Below are 25,123 nucleotides of genomic sequence, written 5' to 3'. Positions count from 1 at the left end.
GGTCGAGAGAGGATGGAGTAGGCAGTAATATGGGGACTAATTCCTAATACCCGTGTTCTGCATTTGAGGTTTACTTGAATATCTGAGTGCCAAATAAATACGCATGTCGCACAAGGGAGCCTTATTGTCATTGGGCCGCTAATTGTTATGGGCCAAGTGTCACAACTGGATGAGGTTATACACTGAGTGTACAAAACACAAGGGACACCTGCTCTTTCCGTGACATAGACTGACCAGGTGAATCCAGGTAAAATAAGGATTTTTAAGCCTTGAGACAATTGAGACATGAATTGTGTATGTGTGCCAGTCAGAGGGTGAATGGGCAATACAAAATATGTAAGTGTATGTTGGTAGGTGCCAGGAGCACCGGTTTGAGTGTGTCAAGAACTGCAACACTGCTGGGTTTTTCAAGCTCAACAGTTTCCCGCGTGTATCAAGAACGGTCCACCATCCAAAGGACATCCAGCAAACTAGACACAACTGTTGGAAACATTGGAGTCAACATGGGCCAGCTTCCCTGTGGAACACTTTTGACACCTTGTATAGTCCATTCCCCAACGAATTGAGGCTGTTCTTTACCTTGGGGCAAATTAGTGGTCCGGTCCAATGTGCAAATGTTGGCATATAAACATCGTCATTGAGTTCATAAGGCCTATAATGAGTTACATAGTTTCAAATAATAGTGTGGTTGATCATACAGTCATGTGAAACAGGGATAATTGTCCTTGTCATTACTGTAGTATGGATGGGGGGGGGGCAACTTTGCCGTGTGCTGCTATGTGGAAACAGTGTTGGTCTTTAATAGCTTTCCTGCCCCGTGGTAGGTGCTTGTTGCTCCGCTGCTTCCTAAAGTCAACTCCCCCACCAAACACCACCCATGCATCTCCCACCACATGTATCCCCCATCCCATTTATCGAAGCGACAGGTAGCCTAGCGGTTAGAGCGTTGGGCCAGTAACCGAAAAGTTGCTGGATCGAATCCCAGAGCTGACAAGGTACAAATCTGTCATTCTGCCCCTGAACAAGGCAGTTAACCCACTGTTCCCCAGTAGGTCGTCATTGTAAATAATAATTAGATCCTAACTAGTTACATTTAAAAAATGTATCCCCCACCCCATGCTACCCAGCACTGACTCATTGCTTGTGCAGGAAGGATGCAGTTGTTTTTGTGGCCTGGTGGCTAAGACAGGCCTAATGCTACATTTACAATATGAAAGCAAACTCAGACGATAAGGAGGGAGGAGGGGAAGGGGAGTAAACAGTGCACAGAGTGACAATAGAAAGAGTATTTCCTCTGTGCAGTGTCTAATCAAATAAACCTCTCCCACAGATCAGACCTGTGCTGGCCTGCACTTCAATCACCTTGCCTACTCTGTTGATGACATGGCCTTGACAGGCAAAAACACACATCAGCTGTGGTGACAAACGGCCATTGTTTAAAAGTTTATACACGTCATAGGAGTACTGACAACTAATGCATGGTCGGCTTGGCCATTTCTTTTATCCATGCCTGAGAGTCTGGCACGCCCCTCAGGAAATCTTTGGAGACATGAAGGCTGTTTAGAGAAATATAGATTTTCCATATAGGAATGTGAAGCCAAGAGAATGTGGGTAGCAGGGTGGGGTTGAACACAAAGAACATTTTACACTACGGTGAAGCTGTGTGCAACATTTTGCTTATGTGCCAATGGAATTCAGTTCATTGCCAGTTTCAATGGACTCAATAGCAAATAGCTTATGGCATCATGGCTTGTAATGTCACAGAATTGTTTGGTAAAACATCTCATGCAGTTATGTAAAACAAAATTGAAAAAGTTAGCAGTGTTTTATTGAAATCTGAACTTTATTTCACCCATACAAAATAAAAAGAATGTTAAAGTTTACATACAGCATCAAGTTTAACTGCCTACCGTTAAACATTTCATATCAAGACAGACACAGACATTAAAACAATCTAAAAAGAGAGAAAGAACAACACGTAATACAAAGGCTAATTTTATTCCAAGTGGGGAGGGGGGGGTACGATATCTTCTTGAAAACAAATTATAGGTGAGAAGGGGTAGGGGTTTAACAACTTTAAAAACAAAGTTATGCTTCAGGAGCGTCACAGTATCTTTCAGATAAGAATAGACAGCACAGACACTTTTGTCTTCAAGAGATGTTTCTTTTGGGGGGGGGGGGGGGTACAAAACAACATATTTCATGTCATACCTCCAAAGTAGTGACTTGTCACCCAAATTTCAAATGAACAAACAAGAACATCCAATTGGAGTTGTAAACATTAGCATAATTACATTTGAATATGGTTGAAGTAAGCTAACGGTCAAGGTCTTCATGAGGATAAATTATCATAAAAAGTTTAATTAAAAAGGGGAAAAAAATGCATTGACAAGAATTCATAACCTTTCGTAAAATACATCTCCTTACCCATTTGTTGAGGGCCTATGTAGCCTAACAATCAAACTAGTTGGAGAGGATGACCTGCCACTCTGCCAAATTCATGATAATCCTCACAGACAATAAACCTCATCTCCTTTTCCTATAGGTAAGTGCTGATCACTTTTAAAATATGACATACTGCTGCTCTGAAATCATCAAGTAGGTGTCTGTGTGTACAGTATTCTATGAGGCTGTTAGGCTGCGCAGGGGTTCGGTTGAGATCCACAAACTAACTTGAGCAGACATTGAAAGCGGAAATGGAGTGATATGTTCTTCGAACACCAATGTCGCAAACAGAAAACACAGAGAGAGAATAACCAAAGTGCAAACTACAATGGGACTTAATAATCAAACCTGTCCTTGGGCTAGGCCAGAGGCTTTGACGCATCAACTGGTTTTTTTGTGTGTGTAGTCCAAATAGAACGACCACCTGTCTTAAAAAAACAACCTGGTTCAAATTCTCTCCACAATAAAATAAGAAAAAAAATGATAATTAAAACATAATATACAACCGATTACGCTCATCTTCAGCGGTGGCAGCTGTCATGTCTACGAGCCTTACTGACAGTTGTAGACTTTTCCTGAACAATGAGCTGCATGTGAGCGTTTCCCCAGACCCAACTCTTTGTCAATGCAGCCAAACAAGAGAACAACTTATGAGAAAATGAAAGGTAAAAAGAGCGGGGGGAGCTAAGAGTCATAGTCTTCATCGTCGTCGTCATCGTCTTTGTGCGGCATGGATGGGGGAGGCGGGGGTGCGGTGCCCATCAGCGAGGGGTGGGGGGCAAAGGAGCCTAGGGACATGGCCAGGCCCCCCTGTGTGGTGCCCATGTGGAGGTACTGAGGTGGTATGGTGTCTGGGCTGTGTCACACAACAGAGAGAAGAGTCATGTTCTGGACGTGGAAAACATTGGTGAAACGTTTTGTAATTGAGAAGTAATCATTGAACTTGTCCAAGTATCAACATATTTTTACTCTACTGGACACCACCCAGAAAAGCGAATATCTGCTTCACTTCAGTGTGTGTGTGTGTGTGTGTGCGTGCATTTCAAGTTTTTATTGTCGCGTGCACCAGTACAGTGAAATGCCTTTCTTGCTTGCTCTTTCCCAACAACACAGTAATCAATATCAGTAGCACAAAGAGTAGAACAAAAACACAAGTGAAATAGAAATAATAACAACAGTAGAAAGTAAGTAAGCTATATACAGGGTCAGTCCCAAAACCATATTTACAATTTACAGGGATACTGGAGTGGCAGGCAGTGCGTGTTTACCTGTGGAATCGGGATTGCGGCTGCAGGTTTGTGCTTGACTGAGAACCGTCCTCCTCATCCCCATCTGTCTCGCTATCCTCAGAGTCATCCTGTTGCCATGTCAACAAAAAGCTAAATAAGCCACACTCTTCCCTCTCAAAACTCTTCCCCATCACACCTGATTTAACTTAAATTGGCCACCTAGCCAAACTAACTAACATTTCCCCCAATACAAGGTTACTGTTACCAAAGGTAAGGTTGTGTTTAGTGACTGCCAATTGAAAGGTCAACACCGACCTCTTGCTCCGACTCTGTGTCTGATAGCTTCTTGTCTTTTCCCTTGGAGCGGGCTCCTCCGTTCTTGCGGCCTGACCCCGGCTTTCGACCTCTGCAGGACACCAAGTAAGAACACAAAGTTAAGATTTCATAATTCACATTTTCCATTGACCAAAACTTTAGGGGGCAATCAGTCGTATCCTATCCAAGTCGACAGTGGGTATCATTCAGTGTCCGTTACCTGCGTGCACCTTTTCCCCCCCCCTCTGCGTGGTTCTCCTCTCCCTCGCCCTGCATGTCTGGCACTGCTGCTACCAGGTCCTTCAGGAAGTCAAACTGCTGCTCCAGCTCAATGCACTGTTTTCTGCACACAGACACACATTGTTTAAAACATTACTTTCCCAGAGATCCAAAAGCACTGATAGGCAAGAATGCTGACCATTACGATCTGTAGTCCTACGAACTTTTGTGACCAACACTGATAACTGAATAAATGACTTACAAGTGTGACGTTGTCATTGTTTTTGCGTTCCGGGACTGGGTGACTTGACAGGCTTTCGTCAGGAGAGACTCCAGGAACAGCTCCAAAGCTCGTGCTGGTGGTTGAATTAAGAAAAGGGAAAAGTAGCCACCAGCCGACAGGACCAGGCAGCTATGTTTTCTTGTCTTCAATTACTCAATTACAGTTCGATATTTCACAACTACTCAAGAGTGAACACTAGACTGTTACTAGGCCAACAAACCCTCAAAACAGTGGGTCAAATGAATTTCATTCAACTGCACAACACAATCACAAACAATTACCCTATAAGCTAAATCTCCATATTGTCATTGGCAAATAAACACATTTTTGAAATGCAGTTACTTGAAACATGCAATGAAATACAGCCAGGTGAAGCTCTCGGGCCTGATAAGGATACATATGATGACAGGAACTGCGGCAGCCACTTTGCCTATCTCTTCATCAGTCTGCATGATCTTCTTAATCCTGGCCTGTAATAGGAATGGGAAAACGTCAGTGAAAGAGCGCTTTAAAGATTATACCGCTATTAAGCATTTGCATGACTGTACTAATTGATCAATCAATCAACCACACATGAACAGCACATTGACAGTGTTTAGATGACAAGGGAACTAGGCTACAGACAGCAATGGCTGAATGTGCAACGCATAGGCCTAAACTTAACCTAGTAAAACTGACTATCCTACCGATCCTCGACTTCGGCTTCCAATACTCTACTCAGCAAACTGGATGCAGTTTATCACAGTGCCACCCGTTTTATTACTAAAGCACCTTATACCACCCACCACTGTGACCTGTATGCTCTAATCGGCTGGCCCTCGCTACATATTCGTCGCCAGACCCACTGGCTCCAGGTCATCTACAAGTCCATGCTAGGTAAAGCTCCGCCTTATCAGTTCACTGGTCACGATGGCAACACCCACCCGTAGCACGCGCTCCAGCAGGTGTATCTCACTGATCTGATCATCCCTAAAGCCAACACCTCATTTGGCCGCCTTTCGTTCCAGTTCTCTGCTGCCTGTGACTGGAACGAACTGCAAAAATAAATAATAATAAAATAGTCGCTGAAGTTGGAGACTTTTATCTCCCTCACCAACTTCAAACATCTGCTATCTGAGCAGCTAACCGATCGCTGCAGCTGTACATAGTCTATCGGTAAATAACCCACCCAATTTACCTACCTCATCCCCATACTGTTTATATTTATTTACTTTTCTGCTATTTTGCACACCAATATCTCTACCTGTACATGACCATCTGATCATTTATCACTCCAGTGTTAATCTGCAAAATTGTAATTATTCGCCTACCTCCTCATGCCTTTTGCACACAATGTATATAGACTCTCTTTTTTTTCTACTGTGTTATTGACTTGTTAATTGTTTACTCCATGTGTAACTCTGTGTTGTCTGTTCACACTGCTATGCTTTATCTTGGCCAGGTCGCAGTTGTAAATGAGAACTTGTTCTCAACTAGCCTACATGGTTAAATAAAGGTGAAAATAAATAAATAATAATAAAACCCAGGGTTTCCCAAACTTTGTGCACGTTTAGTTTTTTTGCCCTGGCACTACACAGCCGATTCAAATAATCATCAAGCTTTGATAATTTGAATCAGCTGTGTAGAGTTGGGGCAAAACCCAAAACATGCATCCCTTGGGGTCCCAAGGACAGAGTTTGTGAAATGCTGGCCCATCTGTTTGCAACACCTGAGGATTTAGGTAATGAGCAGAAGTCATGCAGAGCATAACATGGTGACAATCTTGATAGGTAGCTAATAGTACCACACCTGAACTGGGAGCTAGTTGTTTGTTATGGTGACGATTATATCATCTACAGGCCTATTTCTTTTGAAGCTGTACCTGTTAATTCTCCTACCAAGTTCACCTAGCTAGAGACCACCATGCACCTACTTGGTTTCAGCCCAGTCTGTTTTGGCTCATCTCAAGACAGGGAGGTCATCTACAAAGCCATCTAGCTACCTCACTCCCTCTACTGCACCTGCTGTCTCGACCTCAGAATGCTGAGCTATGAAAATGCCAACTGACATTTACTCATGAGGTGCTGACCTGGGATTATTATTTGACCCTGTCGGTCATCTATGAACATCTTGAAGAACAATCTGGTATTAGTGGCCATTTACTTTTTACTTTTATCATCTCTACCTTCTGGAGTGGCCACCCCCCAGAGCCTGGTTTCTCTCTAGGTTCCAGCCTTTCTAGGGAGTGTTTCCTAGCCACCGTGATTCTAAAACTGCATTGCTTGCCCTCTGGGGTTTTAGGCTCGGTTTCTGTATAAGCACTTTGTGAAAACTGCTGATGTAAAATGGGCTTTATTAATAAATGCTCATTGATTGACTGAGTGAGTAGCGGCAGCAGGTATCATGACATTCATAGGGGGACTGGTTTGCTGACCACTTAGCCATTATACTAGCTCGCAACAGCCTCTTATTTTCCATACAAGATGTGTCACTTATTTTGATGCAAATCCCAACCTAACATGGTAATACTGATTTTGGTCAATAATTAATCCAGGTCTCTCAGCACAGATGGCAAGCTTGCAAATAACAATGACCACGCTAGACAGCAATTCATTTTTAATGGCCACCCGCACCTAAATAGTGGCTGGCTAACTCGTTACCACATTAGCTAGATAACATGTCGAACGATACAGCTCTAGCTAGCTAGCTACTAAGTAACTAGTTAGTTTTGTCTTCTTGTATTGCAAACTAGCTAGCAACCAAGCCCAAATCCCATTCATGGGTGCACTGTTTTAGCAAACATTAGCAAGCTACTTAGCAAACGCGTTGGCAGTCCCAGCTCATATTTAGCTAGATCATTACCGTTAGCTAACTGATTAGCAAACAAAGTATCAACTTACCGGAGGGAATCTGGCGTTATATTTCTTCTTTTTGCTGGGCATTATTGAGTAACCGTGCTAGTTAACTTAAAACAATCTTCAATGGTGTGTTATTATATGTCCCTCCAACACGCACCTAAGTGGGTACCTATCGTTGGCTCCTAGCTAGCCTAGCACGTAGCAACGTCGTCTTCTCGAGATGTTCCGCAGGGTCTCCCGGTCCGTAGGTCTCTCGCCTAAGCCTGCACACTGTCTGGTCTGGTCAAATAGACAGCACGCGGGTTTGACATAATAAACAAACACAGATTGATTATTATCAAATGACTGCCGTGTTGAGGTAAAATGCAACATTGCAAGCTATACGTGACAAAAAGCTAAAAGTGCATGATACAATTGTAATGTGGCACTATATTGGATCACTCCGTCCGTGCGGCAGGATACACCCCGAGTAAGAATTTCCGATTAGTCTGCTGTACCGGGTAGTGCTGCGGCTGACACCCTTAAATAACTGTCGGCGCACTACTTCCATCTCTTCATTTTCTCGTCTCATTCCAGCGAGGATTCGTTTGGTAAGAGCTCTATGTTAGTGTATAAGCGCATAAGTAATACCCGCAGCTAGCTAGCCTCTCCATCATGGTGCGCTGCTGTCCCCCCACTCGGTTTAGTTTGTGCTATCTCGTTTGGTTTTCGTCCTTGTTTTTATTACTAACCTGGGCGATACTTTATTTGGTTTATCCAGTATTGTGGTGCAGAAGGTTTGGCTTAGTTGTCTGTCCACAAGAACCCCCCTGGTCATAGCCCTCGGGTTCGGGGACCGCGCCTACCCCACAATATCCGGAGACGGTATGTTTAATTTCGGCCGGCTTGCAGTTCTCCCTGAGAATGAACTAGGTGTCACAAGTCGCAGTTATCTTGTCTAGACTCATGTGTGTTATGTAGCACTATATTGGATCACTCCAGTGTGGTATTATTTCGTGCGGCAGGATACAGTCCGAGTAAGATGCTTCAGTCCAAACACATAAAAGACACCAACTGGCTGAATTCCAAACACACACCTTCCCCCGTCAGCCCTCAAATTAAGTGCACACTTATGATAACATGAGGCATGATGAGTTGACACTTGCAGGGCAAGGTGCGCTGGCAGAGGGAATTCATTTTAAATGGTCGACCTTGGCCTAAAGTTAGTCCCACGGATGTTTTCATTCATCATGGAACCACCGGTAGCTGTGTGTGCTTTCATATGCGCTCAGTCCATTTTGATTGTATTTCATGTCATGGCTAGATGACAAACCATCCGCAGACATCGAATACTAGCCATCCGACGATATCGGGTAAATTGAAAATTACAACTTTCCCTGACAACACATATTGTATGTGCTATCTAGCATTTCCAAAAGCTTAACAAACGTCATTACGTGTTTGTGCATTAGTAGCACAATCTTGAACTTTAGATTCGTTTTTACTTACAATTGTATGGTGACTTGATGTTGGTTTTACGTTTTGGGTGACTTAATCTTCAAATTGAATTATGGAACGTTTTAGGCCCTGAAGTGAACAGAATCTTACACTATCACAAACGAGGACTGAGTTGCCAACTTCCCTTGCTTGGCTAATTGTTAGGACCGGTGGAAAAGATTGCACGAGGATTCCCACAAGGGTAAGTGGAGGGTTTGTATTTTACGCAATTGAAATGCAGCCAGAATTTCAGATTAGTACCAGGTAATACTGCGACTGACCCTCTTCCTTTTATTGGCTCATTCCAGAGGATTTGCATGGTAAGATCTGTTAGTGTGGAAGTATACCTGCAGCTTCAATATCTTGGACCAGCTAGCTAACTATCCTCTCCATCAGGGTGCTCTGCTGTCCCCCCACACGGAATGGCTTGTGCCATCTAGTTTGGGTTTTGTCCTTTTAAAAAAAACTTGAGACAGTGTACTGACCTGTGCGATACTCTGTTTTGTCTACCAGTATTGCAGCGTTGAGGATTCGTCTTAGTTGTCTGTGACTTGTCTGTCCCCGGAACCCTCCCGGTAATAGCCTTCGGCTTCGGGGACCGTGTTTACCCCACAAGATCGGGAGACTGTTTGTTTCGCTCTGGCGGGCTTGCAGTTTTCCCCCTGCGTGAACTAGGTGATGTGAGGTGCACCGTTTCATCCTTCACAGGGCGCAGCCATGTTGCCTAGACTCTTGTGTGTTCCACGGTGAACGAGCTATGCAAAGTAGCTAGCTTAACGAGAGGTGACCATTGTAGGACTAAGCACAGTTGTAAACACACTTTCCTGAAGTCCTGCCAACCAGCACACCCACGTATAAAGCAAGAAATAAGCTATAAACGTGTGAGGTAGAATGCCATGCCCCTTCATGGTCAGGCAGTTCACACTGTTGGCTTAAGTTTTCCACACCGAAAAGCTGCAGCCATTCAGCTCGCCTCCAGATAATGAGACTAAGTATGATACTGTAGGTCCCATTCTATACTATCGTAATGTGTTTACTATAGACACAGTAATAATACTTTTGGCTTCATTTTCCAGTATTGGGCTAAATTTGTTAGCCCAGCCATAGTGAGATTACACTGGGTTTTTTTTAAACGTAGTTGCTGCGTTGTGATAGTTTGTTTCTGTTTTACAGTAATCTATTACACTTAAGGGTTTCAGTGTGTAGCTGTTTTTACTATAGTTCTGTTGCGCTAATTTACAGTACACTGTAAATACCCCTTAATTTAAACATAACTATCGGAGTTTTTCCAGTGTGTAGCTGGGTTTACTATAGTTTTTCTGTTGCACTACTTACAGTAGGTTACAGAGTAACTATGCTAGTTTCCAGTGACTATCCTAGTTTCCCTTGGAAACTCACTTTTTAGCTATTACACTGCCATGTTGCAGTGTGTAGCTAGGGTTATTAGTTTTGTTGTACTTACAGTTAACACTAACTCTTAGTTTCCACTGGAAACTAACCTCAGAACTATTACACTGAGTGTTTCAGTATATACTGTGCCTTTAGAAAGTATTCAGACCCCCATGACTTTTTCCACATTTTGTTACGTTACGGCCTTGTAAAATGCTTAGGAAATTGTATTAAATAAAACAATTTCCTAAGCATTAAATAAAACAATCTACACACAATACCCCATAATGACGAAGTGAAACAGGTTTTTAGAAATGTTTGCAAATGTATAATTTAAAAAAAAATAATTGTTTACATAAGTATTCAGACCCTTTGCTATGAGACTTGAAATTTAGCTCAGGCGCATCCTGTTTCCATTGATCATCCTTGAGATGTTTCTACAACTTGATTGGAGTCCATCTGTGGTCAATTCAATTGATTGGACATGATTTGGAAAGTCACACACCTGTCTATAAAGATCCCACAGTTGACAGTGCATGTCAAAGCAAAAACCAAGCCATGAAGTCGAAGGAATTGTCCGTAGAGCTCTGAGACAGGATTGTGTCGGCACAGATCTGGAGAAGGGTACCAACGTTTCTGCAGCATTGAAGGTCCCTAAGAACACAGGGGCCTCCATCATTTTTAAATGGAAGAAGTTTGGAACCACCAAGACACTTCGTAGAGCTGGCCTGCCCGGCCAAACTGAGCAATCGGGGGAGAATGGCCTTGGTCAGAGAGGTGACCAAGAATATGATGGTCACTCTGTTAGAGCTCGAGAGTTCCTCTGTGGAGATGGGAGAAACTTCCAGAAGTACAACTATCGCTGCAGCACTCCACCAATCAGGCCTTTATGGTAGAGTGGCCAGATGGAAGCCACTCTTCAGTAAAAGGCACATGACAGCCCGCTTGGAGTTCACCAAAAGGCACCTTAAGCCTCCCAGACCATGAGAAATAAGATTCTCTGGTCGGATGAAACCAAGGTTGAACTCTTTGGCATGAATGCCAAGTATCACATCTGGAGGGAACTTGGCACCATCCCTACGGTGAAGCATGGTGGTGGCAGAATCATGTTGTGGGGATGTTTTTTTTTTTTTTTTTCAGAGGCAGGGACTGGGAGACTAGTCAGGATCGAGGGAAGGATTAACAAAGTACAGAGATCCTTGTTGAAAACCTGCTCCAGAACGCTCAGGACCTCAGACTGGGGTGAAGGTTCACCTTCCAACAGGACAACAACCCTAAGCACACAGCCAAGACAATGCAGGAGTGGCTTCGTGTCTCTGAATGTCCTTGAGTGGCCCAGCCAAAGCCCGGACTTGAACCCGATCAAACATCTCTGGAGAGATCTGATCGGACGACTGTGTGATCACGCTCTCCGTAGCCAACGTGAGTAAGACCTTTTAAACAGGTCAACATACACAAGGCTGTGGGGCCAGACGGATTACCAGGACGTGTGCTCCGGGCATGTGCTGACCAACTGGCAGGGGTCTTCATTGACATTTTCAACATGTCCATGATTGAGTCTGTAATACCAACATGTTTCAAGCTGCCCCTGTGTCCAAGAACACAAAGGCAACCTGTCTAAATGACTACAGACCCGTAGCACTCATGTCCGTAGCCATGAAGTGATTTGAAAGGTTGGTAATGGCTCACACCAACACCATTATCCCAGACACCCTAGACCCACTCTAATTTGCATACCACCTAAACAGATCCACAGATGCAATCTCTATTGCACTCCCCACTGCCCTTTCCCACCTGGACAAAATGAACACTTATGTGAGAATGCTATTCATTGACTACAGCTCAGCGTTCAACACCATAGTACCCTCAATGCTCATCACTAAGCTAAGAATCCTGGGACTAAACACCTTCTGCAACTGGATCCTGGACTTCCTGACGGGCCGCCCCCAGGTGGTGAGGGTAGGTAGCAACACTTCTGCCTCACTGATCCTCAATACTGGAGCTGCCCCAGGGGTGTGTGCTCAATCCCCTCCTGTACTCCCTTTTCACCCACGACTGCATGGCCAGGCACAACTCCAACACCATCATTAAGTTTGCAGACGACACAACAGTGGTAGGCCTGATCACCGACAATGACGAGACCGCCTATAGGGAGGTGATCAGAGACCTGGCCGGGTGGTGCCAGAATAACAACCTATCCCTCAACGTAACCAAGACTAAGGAGATGATTGTGGACTACAGGAAAAGGAGGACCGAGCACGCCCCCATTCTCATCGATGGGGCTGTAGTGGAGCAGGTTGAGAGCTTCAAGTTCCTTGGTGTCCACATCAACAACAAACTAGAATGGTCAAAACACACCAAGACAGTCGTGAAGGGGGCACGACAAAGCCTATTCAGGAAACTAAAAAGATTTGGCATGGGTCCTGAGATCCTCAAAAGGTTTCTTCAGCTGCAACATTGAGAGTTTTGGTTGCATCACTGCCTGGTACGGCAATTTTTCGTTCTCTGAATGCAAGGCACTACAGAGGGTAGTGCGTACGGCCTAGTACATCACTGAGGCTAAGCTGCCTGCTATTCAGGACCTCTACACCAGGCAGTGTCAGAGGAAGGCCCTAAATATTGTCATAGACCCCAGCTACCCCAGTCATAGACTGTTCTCTACCGCATGGCAAGCAGTTACCAGAGTGCCAAGTCTAGGACAAAAAGGCTTCTTAACAGTTTTTACCCCCAAGTCATAAGACTCCTGAACAGGTAATCAAATGGCTACCCAGACTATTTGCATTGTGTGCCCCTCCCAACCCCTCTTTTTACACTGCTGCTACTCTGGTTATCACGTGCATAGTCACTTTAACCATATCTACATGTCCATACTGAGGTTGACCGATTATGATTTTTCAACACCGATACCAATTATTGGAGGACCAAAAAAGCAGATACCGATTTTAAATCGGTAGATTAAAAAAAATAAAAAAAATATTTGTAATAATGACAATTACAACAATACTGAATGAACACTTATTTTAACTTAATATAATACATCAATAAAATCTATTTAGTCTCAAATAAATAATGAAACATGTTCAATTTGGTTTAAATAAGGCAAAAACAAAGTGTTGGAGAAAAAAGTAAAAGTGCAATATGTGCCATGTAAAAAAGCTACCGCTTAAGTTCCTTGCTCAGAACATGAAAGCTGGTGGTTCCTTTTTAACATGAGTCTTCAATATTCTCAGGTATGAAGTTTTAGGTTGTAGTTATTATAGGACTATTTCCCTCTATACCAGTGTAACAGTATAGCTTCCGTTCCTCCCTGGGCTCGAACCAGGAACACAACGACAACAGCCACCCTCGACACAGCGTTACCTATGCAGAGCAAGGGAAACAACCACAGGCTCAGAGCGAGTGACGTTTGAAACGCTATTAGCGCGCGCTTACTAGCTAGCCATTTCACTTCGGTTACACCAGTCTCATCTCGGGAGTTGATAGGCTTGGAGTCATAAACAGCGCAATGCTTGAAGCACAACGAAGAGCTGCTGGCAATACGCAAGGAAAGTGCTGTTTGAATGAATGTTTACGCGCCTGCTTCTGCCTACCACCGCTCAGTCAGATACTTAGATAGTGGTATGCTCAGTCAGATTATATGCAACGCAGGACACGCTAGATAATATCTTGTAATATCATCAACCACGTGTAGTTAACTAGTGATTATGATTGATTGCTTTTTTATAAGATAAGTTTAATGCTAGCTAGCAACTTACTTTGGCTTACTGCACTCGTGTAACAGGCAGTCAGTCTCCTTGTGGAGTGCAACAAGAGGCAGGTCGTTATTGCGTTGGACTAGTTAACTGTAAGGTTGCAAGATTGGATCCCCCGAGCTGACAAGGTGAACATCTATCGGTCTGCCCCTGAACAAGGCAGTTAACCCACCGTTCCTAGGCCGTCATTGAAAATAAATAAGAATGTGTTCTTAACTGATTTGCCTAGTTAAATAAAGATTAAATAAAGGTGTAAAAAAAAAAAAAAAATCCCAAAATTCCGATTTATGGAAACTTAATCGGTCATTCCGATTAATCGGTCGACCTCTAGTACATACTACCTCAATCAGCATGACTAACCGGTGTATGTAGCCTCGCAAGTTTTATAGCCTACTTACCTACTGTTCACCTAATACCTGTTTTGCACTATTGGTTAGAGCTTGAAAGGTAAGCATTTCATTGTAAGGTCTACTACACCTGTTGTATTTGGCGCACTTGACAAATAAACTTTGATTTGAAAATAGCTGGGCAGCAACTAGGGTTGCAGATTTTGGGGAATATTCAGAGGTGCAAACTTTTACGTGGGAATTAATATTAATACTATTTAAATGTAGCTGTTTTTTTGCATTGGATTTAAACTCGGCAACAAAAGTCCCCTCACTGTCGACTGCATTTATTTTCAGAACTTAACCTGTGTAAATATTTGTATGACCATAAGATTCAACAACTGCGACACTGAACAAGTTCCACAGACGTGACTAACAGATAGTGAATAATGTGTCCTTGAAGTGTGTAAAATCAAAAGTAAGTCAGTATCTGGTGTGACCACCAGCTGCATGAAGTACTGCAGTGCATCTCCTCCTCATGGACGGCACCAGATTTGCCAGTTCTTGCTGTAAGATGTTACCCCACTCTTCCACCAAGGCACCTTCCCGGACATTTCTGGGGGGATGGCCCTAGCCCTCACCCTCCGATCAAACAGGTCCCAGACGTGCTCAAGGGGATTGAGATCCGGGCTCTTTGTTGGCCATGGCAGAACAGTGACATTCCTGTTTTGAAGGAAATCACGCACAGATCAAGCAGTACGGCAGGTTGCATTGTCATGCTGGAGGATCATGTCAGGATGAGCCTGCAGGAAGGGTACCACATGAGGGAGGAGGATGTCTTCCCTGTAACGCACAGCGTTGAGATTGCCTGCAATGACAACGAGCTAATTCTGATGATGCTGTGACACACCGCCCAAGACAATGACGGACCTCCAAATTGATCCCGCTCCTGAGTACTGGCCTCGGTGTAACGCTCATTCCTTTGACGATAAACGCGAATCTGACCATCACCCCTGGTGAGACAACCTCGACTCGTCAGTGGAGAGGACTTTTTGCCAGTCCTGTCTGGTCCAGCGTCGGTGGTTTTGTGCCCATAGGAGACGTTGTTGCCGGTGATGTCTGAGGACCTGCCTAACAGGCCTACAAGCCCTCAGTCAATTCTCTCTCAGCCTATTGCGGAGAGTCTGACTACTGATGGAGGGATTGTGTGTTCCTGGTGTAACTCGGGCAGTTGTTGCCTTCCTGTACCTGTCCCGCAGGTGTGATGTTCGGATGTACCGATCCTGTGCAGGTGTTACATGTGATCTGCTACTGCAAGGATGATCGGCTGTCCGTCCTGTCTCCCTGTAGCGCTGTCTTAGGCGTCTCTCAGTACGGACCTTGCAGCATGCTCACGCAAATGAGCAGGGACCCTGGGCATCTTTCTTTTGATGTTTTTCAGGGTCTGTAGAAAGGCCTTTTTTTAGTGTCCTAAGTTTTCATAACTGTGACCTTTTAATTACCTACTGTCTAAGCTGTTAGTGTCTTAACAACCATTCCAAAAGGTGCATTTAATTGTTTATGGTTCATTGAACAAGCATGGGAAACGGTGTTTAAACTCTTTACAATGAAGATCTGTGAAGTTATTTCGATTTTTACGAATTCTTTGAAAGACAGCGTCCTGAAAAGGGGTTGTTCCTCTTTTTGCTGAGTTTATTTACCATATCATGTGGAGACGAACTCAAACTTTTACCTTAGTCATTTGCCATGTCTACTTATGATAAGTCCTTCCAATAGATTAAAACCAAAAAACAATTTAGTTATGAATTGACTCTTCACATGGGATGATTTCACTGAACAACAAAAGGGAATATTGATTGATCCATCGCATCTCCCCAAAATATTTAACATACATCTGTGAAATGATAGTCTAGAAACTAAAGCTTTGGTTGTCTTCCTCTCAGGCTTCCATGTCTTCTCCATGGACCTCAATGTCCACCTCCTTGAACGTCAGACTCTGAAGCCTCATCTTCCCTGTCACTTTCCAATCTTGTTGATGACTCGTTCTCAAAAAGCCTCAAATTTGCCACCAGGCCAAGGTGGCGAGACACCGTAGTGTTGACACCATAGGCCTTGTTGATCTCTGCACCAGATAGGATGCTCTTGCCAGCATACTTGGGGTCCAACATGTACGCTGCGGCGTGTGTGGGCTTTAGGCAGAAGTCTTCAAGCTTTTTGATGTATTTCAGAACTGCAGTTTCCACTGTTTGGCGCGACAGTGAAGTGGGAAGGGCAGTATGGATTTCTTCTCTTACATCTGCAAGCAGAGTCTGAACATCAGACAGGATGGCATTGTCTCCCTCAATCTGCAATGGCTACTGCTATAGGTTTCAGGCTGTGTACCACTCTCCCAAAATGCATCATCCAGGAGGATACTCTTGATTGGGGCTGTGCATATTGACAGACTGTGATATGGCCACTTCTTGTAGAGACTCCTTCCCCTCCAGGTACCTGTCAAACATGATGACAACACCACCCCAATGGGTGTTGCTGGGCAGCTTCAATGTGGTGCTCTTATTCTTCTCACGTTGCTTGGTGAGGTAGATTGCTGCTATAACTTGAAGACCCTACACATACCCAACTATTTGCTTGGCTCTCTTGTAGAGTATCCATTGTTTTGAGTGCCATGATGTCTTTGAGGAGTAGATTCAATTCATTAGCATCACAGCCGATGGGTGTGATGGTAGGACTCCTCCACTTTAGACCAAGCAGCCTTCATGTTCACAGCATTGTCTGTCACCAGTGCAAATACCTTCTGGTGTCCAAGGTCATTGACTGCTTTCAGCTCATCTGCAATGTAGAGACCGGTGTGTCTGTCCCTTGTGTCTGTGCTCTTGTAGAATACTGGTTGAGGGGTGGAGATGATGCAGTTAATTATTCCTGGTCACGAACATTCAACCATCCATCGGAGACGATTGCAATAGTCTGCTTTCTATGATTTGCTTGACCTTGAACTCTGCATCCAGCAAATGAGTAGATAAAGCATGTCTGGTTGGAGGGGTGTATGCTGGGCGAAGAACATTCAGAAATATCTTCCAATACACATTGCCTGTGAGCATCAGAGGTGAACCAGTTGCATACACAGCTCGAGCAAGACATTCATCAGCATTTCTAAGTTCCTCCATTGAGTCAAACAAACGTATGACTCCAAGAGGAGCATGAGCTGTTGCTACCGATAAGGTGTCTGATTTATCATTTTCACCTCGAACAGAAATAGAGGGGCTTTTGTCAGAGGTTGTTAGCGCTGAGGGAACTTTATGCACTTGGCCAGATTCTGCATCTGTGTTCCATTCTTCACATTTGGCACAGTATTTGCAAATGTACACAGCTTTTCCTTCTCCGTTAGCTGCAGTGAAATGTCTCCACACATCAGATGGTGGCAGTTTCCTGTTAAGATTAGGGGGGAAAAAAATAGAAAACCCTAAATTAATTTCCATTTACAGATAAATAGTTAAGCAGTTAGATTAAACAACTCCTTTGTAAGAAATGTTTTAAAATGAAACATGTATGGGAACAGGTGAATGAACACTCCTCAGTTAGCAGGCTCAAGCAAGCTAAATCCCACATGGTAGCAGAAACTAACTACTAGTAAGTGTTAATTTCTAACTAATTTAAACACACTTTGCTGTAGGCAACTATTTACTAGTTAACAAAAAATAATGTATGTCATATAAAATATTCACCACACCCAGTATTGTAATCAAAACTTACCAGAAAGCATGTAGTCCTTGGCTCAGACAGTGTAGTAGTGTGGGCTCCATAGCATCTCATTAGTGTGCAAGATCTTGAGAATCAGCTGTACATGTGATGGAAGAATGCACTGTGCATGCGGAGGGTTACAATTCCTATGAATTGAGGATAGTTTATCCAAAATATGCCACAAGACCTATAATTTCCTTGTGTATCCCACAAAAGCTTACTGTCATAATCTAACTTTTTAAAATTATTTTTTTTGCCCTGGAAATTAACTTCCCATGGGAAAATTCCGGAAAGTTTCTGACCCTTTGCAAACCCATCCAACCTGACGGAGCTTGCAGAGAATAATGGGAGAAACTCCCCAAATACAGGTGTGCCAAGCTTGAAGTGTCATACCCAAGAAGACTCGATGCTGTAATCGCTGCCAAATGTGCTTTAACAAAGTACTGAGGAAACAGACTGAATACTTATGGAAATGCCTATTTCATTTTTTGCCAGGTGTCCCTGCCTGTGTGGCACTCTGTAGTCACCCTGAGGTGCTGGCATTGGCAGCTTCTCACAGGCCCAAAAGCCAAACAGAGACGCAAGTGGAGTCCACATGGGCACTGAATACAGTGATGGAAGGCTATGACCTATGATGCTGGCCACCGCTGTAGTTCTGGTTTTCTAGTGTTAATGCCTTGGTTGACAATGTTTCAGAAGGAGTTCAGATTACCTACATCCAAACCCCTCATTCTGGCCAAGGGTTCTGTCTGACAGACACGTTAACCTGTCAATAAAGTTGTCCACACTCGCTGTTTCAGGTGAACTAGAGTTTTCCCCCAGTGTGTTGTGCCTTGCTAGGGCAATAGACACTTTTCACAGACGCAGGCAATACGAAAGCTTCATCAGGTAACTATGGTGAGAGTGTTGGGCAAGGGCCTATCCAACCGGATTCTCACATTGCATGGTGCACACTGTTACTGCAGCATTTTGGCCGCCCTGTCTGCCTTTGCCTTTTGCTGTGGTGGCACATTCTGCTGTGGTGGCACATTCTATTGTAGGAATTAACTGCCTTACCTGGATGTTTGGATAGTCTGCCCAATCAGTGAACAGGCCACAGACACAAGGACCCTATTGACACATTCGAGTTATGGGACTCAACCTAATGAGAAGTCACATGAACCCCCCCCCCCCCCCCCCCCCCCCCCCCCCACGGAAGGTGATCTACCTCAGGATGTCCATAGACTCGACTCTCATGAGGGCACATCTCCCTTAGGCGAGAGTAACAAAATTGGTGGCTTCACTGTTGGTTCCACTTGGCATTCTCCATCAGGCCACTCATGCGATGGTTCAACTCCCACAGGCGGCCCCAAATCAACAGACACCGTCAACTGTTCGTGATTAGTGAATGTTTGAGGATTTCATCGAAGTGGCTATCCCGCTCCTTCCTGGTAAAGGGTGGGAGCCTGATCCGAGTCCACCGCAGAGAGCTGGTGTGCACTGAAGCCTCTGACAGGTTGAGGTGCTGTGTTCAGAGCCAGTTAGCAACTGGAGCTCAGGGTGGTTTGCCTAGCTCTTCAACAATTCCAGCCCTACCTGGTAGGACAGCATTTCCTAATCCAATGGTTCGGGAGCTCTTGCCATGGGCCCAGACCCGTTCAGCATTGATCAGAGTAGCATATATCCCAGGGTTCTTGAACAATGCAGCAGACATGCTCTTGAGAGATGATGCTTTACAATGGTTCAGCCTCTCGGGGACCCCATGGCAGCTGCCCTTAAGGCCCAACCTTCTCTTCAGGCTGGGGGACCACTGGCATCTGGACCCACATGCTTCGGGCTTGGCCTCAGAGCCGTTAGTGGACCAGTCTTGGCCTTCAGGACAATGTGGTGAACACGTTGCAGAGTGCCATGGTTTCTTCTACCAATGCGTCATATGAAATGTGGTGGGGCATATTGTGTACATGGTTTGAGAGCAATATGTGCAAATGGTTTTCAGTCACAGCTTGATCCGGTCTGAGCGGAATCCACATTTAGTGTATTTAGCCGTCATGACGAAGGCCAAGAGGGACCCATGGCTGGCTACCCATTGCTCTCCAAATTTTATGGAGTTCGACGTCAGTGTCCAGCAATGGCCCGCTCTGTGCCAAACTGGAACATTGACGTGGTGCTGTTAGCGCTTGCTAAGCCGCCCTTGAGCCCCTAGAGTCGATGACTTTGAAGCACCTATCCATGAAGATGGCAATCCTGTTGGCTATTACCTCCACTAAGAGGGTGAGTAAACTTCATGCCTTTTTCAGTGAGCACTGAATGCATTTCAGAATGAGTCCAGACAATTCTTGACGAAGGTCCTGTTTGACAGACATGTGAACCGGCCCTTACATTTGTCAGCAAATGCTCTTCCTGCGGCTTCTGCTGTAGTGGCGCATTCTACTAGAGGACTAGCTACATCGTGGGCACTGCTGCAAGGAGTTCCCCTCAATGACGTGTGCTTTAGCCAGTTGGGCATCATCTAGCACCTTTTTCTAGTTACTATCGAGTCATTGTTGCGCTTGGCTTGGTGTTGCCTCCATTTCCCTGAGTGGGGATAGAGGGATATAGCAACTATGACTGCCCTGAGCTCAGTCCTACCCTTACCTAGTTCACAGATTTTTAATCTTGTATTGTGATACCATATTGGAGTGATCCAATATAGTGCTATATAACAAAGGTTATTTGAGCTATTGGATCACTTAAGGGGGTCAGCCGCAGCACTACACCGGACTAATCGGAAATTATTACGCAATGTATCCTGCCGCGCGGAAGGGTACCATATGGGAGTTATCCACATAAATGGTTACACTTATTACACACAAGAGTGATCCACATGTAACCTTCGTTATTTTTCTAATAAACTCAGCAAAAAAATGTACGTCCCCTTTTCATGACCCTGTCTTTCAAAGATAATTTGTAAAAATCCAAAACTTCACAGATCTTCATTGTAAAGGGTTTAAACACTGTTTCCCATGCTTGTTCAATGAACCATAAACAAATAATGAACAGGCACCTGTGGAATGGCCGTTAAGACACTAATGGCTCACAGACGATAGGCATTTAAGGTCAGTAATGAAAACTTAGGACACTAAAGAGTCCTTTCTACTGACTCTGAAAAACACAAAAGAAAGATGCCCAGGGTCCATGCTCATCTGTGTGAACGTGCCTTAGGCATGCTGCAAGGAGGCATGAGGACTGCAGATGTGGCCAGGGCAATAATTTGCAATGTCTGTACTGTGAGACGCCTAAGACGGTGCTACAGGACGGACAGCTGATCGTCCTTGTAGGCCTGTTGTTAGGCAGGTCCTCATCAGACATCACCGGCAACAACGTCGCCTATGGGCACAAACCCACCGTTGCTGGACTGGCAAAAAGTGCTCTTCACTGAGGAGTTGTGGTTTTGTCTTACCAGGGGTGGTTGTCAAATTTGCGTTTATCGTCGAAGGAATGAGCGTTACACCAAGGCCTGTACTCTGGAGAGGGATCGATTTGGAAGTGGGGGGATTGTCATGGTCTGGGGCGGTGTGTCACATCATCAGACTGAGCTCGTTGTCATTGCAGGCAATCTCAACGCTGTGCGTTACAGGGAAGACATCCTCCTCTCATGTGGTACCCTTCCTGCAGGCTCATCCTGACATGATCCTCCAGCATGACAATGCCACCTGCCATACTGCTCGTTCTGTGTTCTTAGGTACCGTTCGCTAGGCTACCTGCTATTTTGTATACAGCGTGTTTCAAAGTTTTGCTAGCGACATTGAAATCATGGAGACTTGAGCAGGCTTAAACATTGCTAGCTGGTCAGCTACCTTAGTACAGAAATATTTCATTACTATACTGTAAGTTGCTCTGTTCATGCAAGTAAAATGTAAATACAGTTCTAAACATTTATCCATGCTAACGAGCTAGCTAGCTAGCTAGCTAGCTAGCTGTTTAACAAAGCTAGGCCAAAACAGCTTCTATTTTTGGTTGTACGAGATCATTGTGGGCTTTCCATGCTCTGTTGTATGCTTGTTCGGGATGAGTGCAAAGGCAGTTTTCCCATGAACAATTTTTTATAACTTTTCATACTCAAACTAACATCCATGCTTATCTACAGGAGAATTGTGCACCCATTTGACCATTGCTGAGAACCCATCCCAGGAACCCCTTATTGAGATTCCACCATGGAGGATGTTCAGGTGGAGGAAGATGTCCCAAAGGAGGGGGCAGAGGTGGAGAACCCAGAGCCATTATCTGCAGAGAGCTATGCAGCAGAGTCCATGGCTGCAGACATGGACCCCTGGATCATATTTGACTCTCGCAAAACGCCTGCAGCTGAGTTTGACGGCTGGCTGGAGACCAACAGGCCATCCCAGGTGGGGCGCTTTGGGGACGAGGAGGGTGGTAAGGGACCTGTGGGGTGGATTGCTGTGTTGGGCCCGGACCACTGCCCTGCCACAGGGGACATCACTGGACTCCAGGCGAGCTGGGAGAGGCTGCTGACCAGCGGGAGAACCATCACCTTCCAGACGGTGAAGGAACTGGCACTGAACCACGGGGTGCTCACCGGCAAGTGGCTGATGCACCTGGACTCAGGCTTCAAGGTGGACCATGCCTGGGAGTGTGTGGCCAGAGCAGCCCTGGAAGGGAAGATCTTCCAGACCAAAGTGAGCCCGCGCGACCCCAAGTCTGACCGTAAGCACGTCATCTGTTCCTATAACAAGGACTTCACAGACGAGAACGAGGTGATGAGGCTGGATGCAGTCATCCGGGCCACGGGGGTCAAGTGCTCGCTGTCCTTCAAGCCGGATGTTTACACTTACCTGGGTATTTATCGCAACAACCGCTGGAATCTCTGCCCCACAATCTACGAGAGCAAGTACGACCTGGAGTGTGTGCCCCGACGTTCCCACATCGTCAACAAAGTCACCAATCTGGAGGTCACCTAGGAAAGGAGTGTGGGAGGATAGTTTGCTATTGCTAAACAAGCACTTAGCCTGACTCATGGCATGTGTCCAACACTATGTTGTACAGTACTGTACTTCTGACTTGGGTTCAGTTAATTCCCCGAAGTATGGGGTTTAATATTTCTGAGTCCTTCCTATACATCTCAAAGCAGACTTGTTCATCGTGCTGAAATTAATTTCAGATAATTTCTTGCCATAGTTCATTAGTGTGCTTCAAGATTCAGATTATATTGTTTACATACAAGCAAAAATGTTTTACTACTTCAACAAAAATGTTGTAAATCAAGTCTTTAATCTACTTATTTGGTAGTGCGGCTGCCATCCACAACTCTGAAACTAGAGCTTGCCACTGGTCATGCAGTGACTGAATACATGCATGTTTTGTTGTGATTCTGTACATTTAACATTTACAAAGATGTCAAGGTATCTGTAATAAAAATGTCTTACCACTTTCATTGTTTGGCTTCTATGTTTTGTACTCAATGTTATCAATTACAACAATTGCCAAATAAATGTATTTTAAACATTCTGTTGTATTGTCAGTTATCCTCTACAGGATCGGTGGGTTCCCCATGGAACGGTTGAGCTAACGTATGCTAATGAGATTGTAAGTAATGAAAGTTTCCCAGGACATAGACATCTGATATTGGCAGAAAGCTTAGATTAACAAGAATTTAACCGCACTGTCCAATTTACAGTAGCTATTAGTGAAAGAATACCATGCTATTGTTTGAGTGCACAGTTATGAACTTAATGTTAATAATAAACCAATTAGGCACATTTGGGGAGTCTTGATACAAAATTTAACAGAAATGCAATGGTTCATTGGATCAATCTTCAACCTTGCACATACACTGCTGCAATCTTGTGGTAAATCTAAATTGTACCTGGGCTGGAATAATACATGACCTTTCTCTTGCATTTCAAACCGTAATACAAATTTTAAAAACAATGCGTTATTTTGTACCAACTTTTACCAGAGCTGTGTTATTCTCCTAGTTCACATTTCCACATACTTCAAAGTGTTTCCTTTCAAATGGTATCAAGAATATGCAAATCCTTGCTTCAGGTCCTGAGCTACAGGCAGTTAGGCAGTCATTTCAGGTAAAATTTAAGGGGCAGCTCCTTAAGAGGATTATTTATACTGTATTGAGGGACATTGTGGGAAGTGTAGTAGGCAACACGTACAATCACTTAGCAAACCCAAATGTTTCAATTAATCTCATTTTCTGTCTGCATATATACTTCTACAAAATTATTATACAAGTGTCTGTTTTCAGTGAGGCAGCATTGGTTTAAGTACAGAGTTATGGTTTAATTAAACATGTTTTATTTTATGTAAAATGAACTGCAGCCGAAGTTCATATACCATACCGCAAAATGTAATCGTATCACACTGGCCTAAAAGCAAACTACACTGAATGAGCATAATTGACGGGCGGAAATGATATGAGATACCGACTCGACTAACAAATCTTTTTTACTAAGCATATCAGTGAATCTGCTACATTTCTGACATCTATAAACAATATCCTTCCTTTTCCAACGATGTATTGAAAATTACAGTGACAAGTTAATGTTAACATGGTAAAACTACATAACATTTTAGATATGTCACCAAGGTGAGTACTATATCGCGCATATCACCTAAGGCAGGGGCATCACTCATTCCATTGAGGGCTGCTGGCTTTTCCTTTAAATGAAGCCCTAGACAACCAGGTGAGTGCAGTGCCTTACTAATCAGTAACCTTAATTCATCAAGTACAGGGGAGGAGCGAAAACCCGCAGACACTCGGCCCTCCGTGGAATGAGTTTGACACGTGATCTAAAGCCTAAGCACATTGTCGTTTCAATGTATTCTTCTCTTGCTTTATAGTACAGTGATATTACACTACCTACACTATAGGCTAGTAGTACACTTCCAATTTAAATTTTGAATGGTTGTAATGCATAGACATCTGCCTCATCTACAAATATATCGGATGTCAGTCATTTCACGGAGGGCCTGCAGGTTTTTTTCCCCCTTTCAATTAAGACCGACAATCAGGTGAGGGGAGTTCCTTACTAATTAATGACCTTAATTCATCAAGGAAGTACATGGGAGGAGCGAAAGCCTGCAGCCACTTGGCCCTCCGTGGAATGAGTTTGAGGACCAACCA

General features: G+C 44.2%; 2 protein-coding genes across 4 annotated transcripts; one reads left to right on the top strand and one right to left on the bottom strand.

Annotated features, from left to right (window-relative positions):
• Positions 1-1,824: 1,824 nt before the first annotated feature.
• LOC110500694 (dr1-associated corepressor) lies at positions 1,825-7,925 on the bottom strand. Its single transcript, XM_021578199.3, has 7 exons — positions 7,371-7,925; positions 4,889-4,961; positions 4,471-4,564; positions 4,210-4,332; positions 3,990-4,080; positions 3,714-3,802; positions 1,825-3,301 (listed from the first exon to the last, which is right to left on the bottom strand). The coding sequence occupies exons 1-7, from the start codon at positions 7,410-7,412 to the stop codon at positions 3,130-3,132; spliced, it is 684 nt and encodes a 227-aa protein (XP_021433874.3). The 5' UTR covers positions 7,413-7,925; the 3' UTR covers positions 1,825-3,129.
• Positions 7,834-23,490, top strand: LOC110500692 (UPF0696 protein C11orf68 homolog). 3 transcript variants are annotated; one of them, XM_021578196.3, is made up of 3 exons: positions 7,834-7,918; positions 8,892-9,006; positions 22,115-23,490. In XM_021578196.3, the coding sequence occupies exon 3, from the start codon at positions 22,182-22,184 to the stop codon at positions 22,944-22,946; it is 765 nt and encodes a 254-aa protein (XP_021433871.1). In that variant the 5' UTR covers positions 7,834-7,918; positions 8,892-9,006; positions 22,115-22,181; the 3' UTR covers positions 22,947-23,490. The 3 variants fall into 3 exon arrangements, with proteins under 3 accessions (XP_021433871.1, XP_021433873.1, XP_021433872.1); XM_021578197.3 differs by lacking the exon at positions 7,834-7,918 and adding an exon at positions 8,068-8,680; XM_021578198.3 differs by lacking the exon at positions 8,892-9,006 and having other exon boundaries at positions 7,864-7,918.
• Positions 23,491-25,123: the final 1,633 nt, after the last annotated feature.

This window comes from Oncorhynchus mykiss, chromosome 21 (genome assembly GCF_057628025.1).
Source record: "Oncorhynchus mykiss isolate SJ-2025 chromosome 21, ASM5762802v1, whole genome shotgun sequence".
Lineage (NCBI taxonomy): Eukaryota > Metazoa > Chordata > Actinopteri > Salmoniformes > Salmonidae > Oncorhynchus > Oncorhynchus mykiss.
The sequence above is the reverse complement of the archived record's forward strand: the minus strand, read 5'-3'. Positions and strand labels throughout refer to the sequence as shown.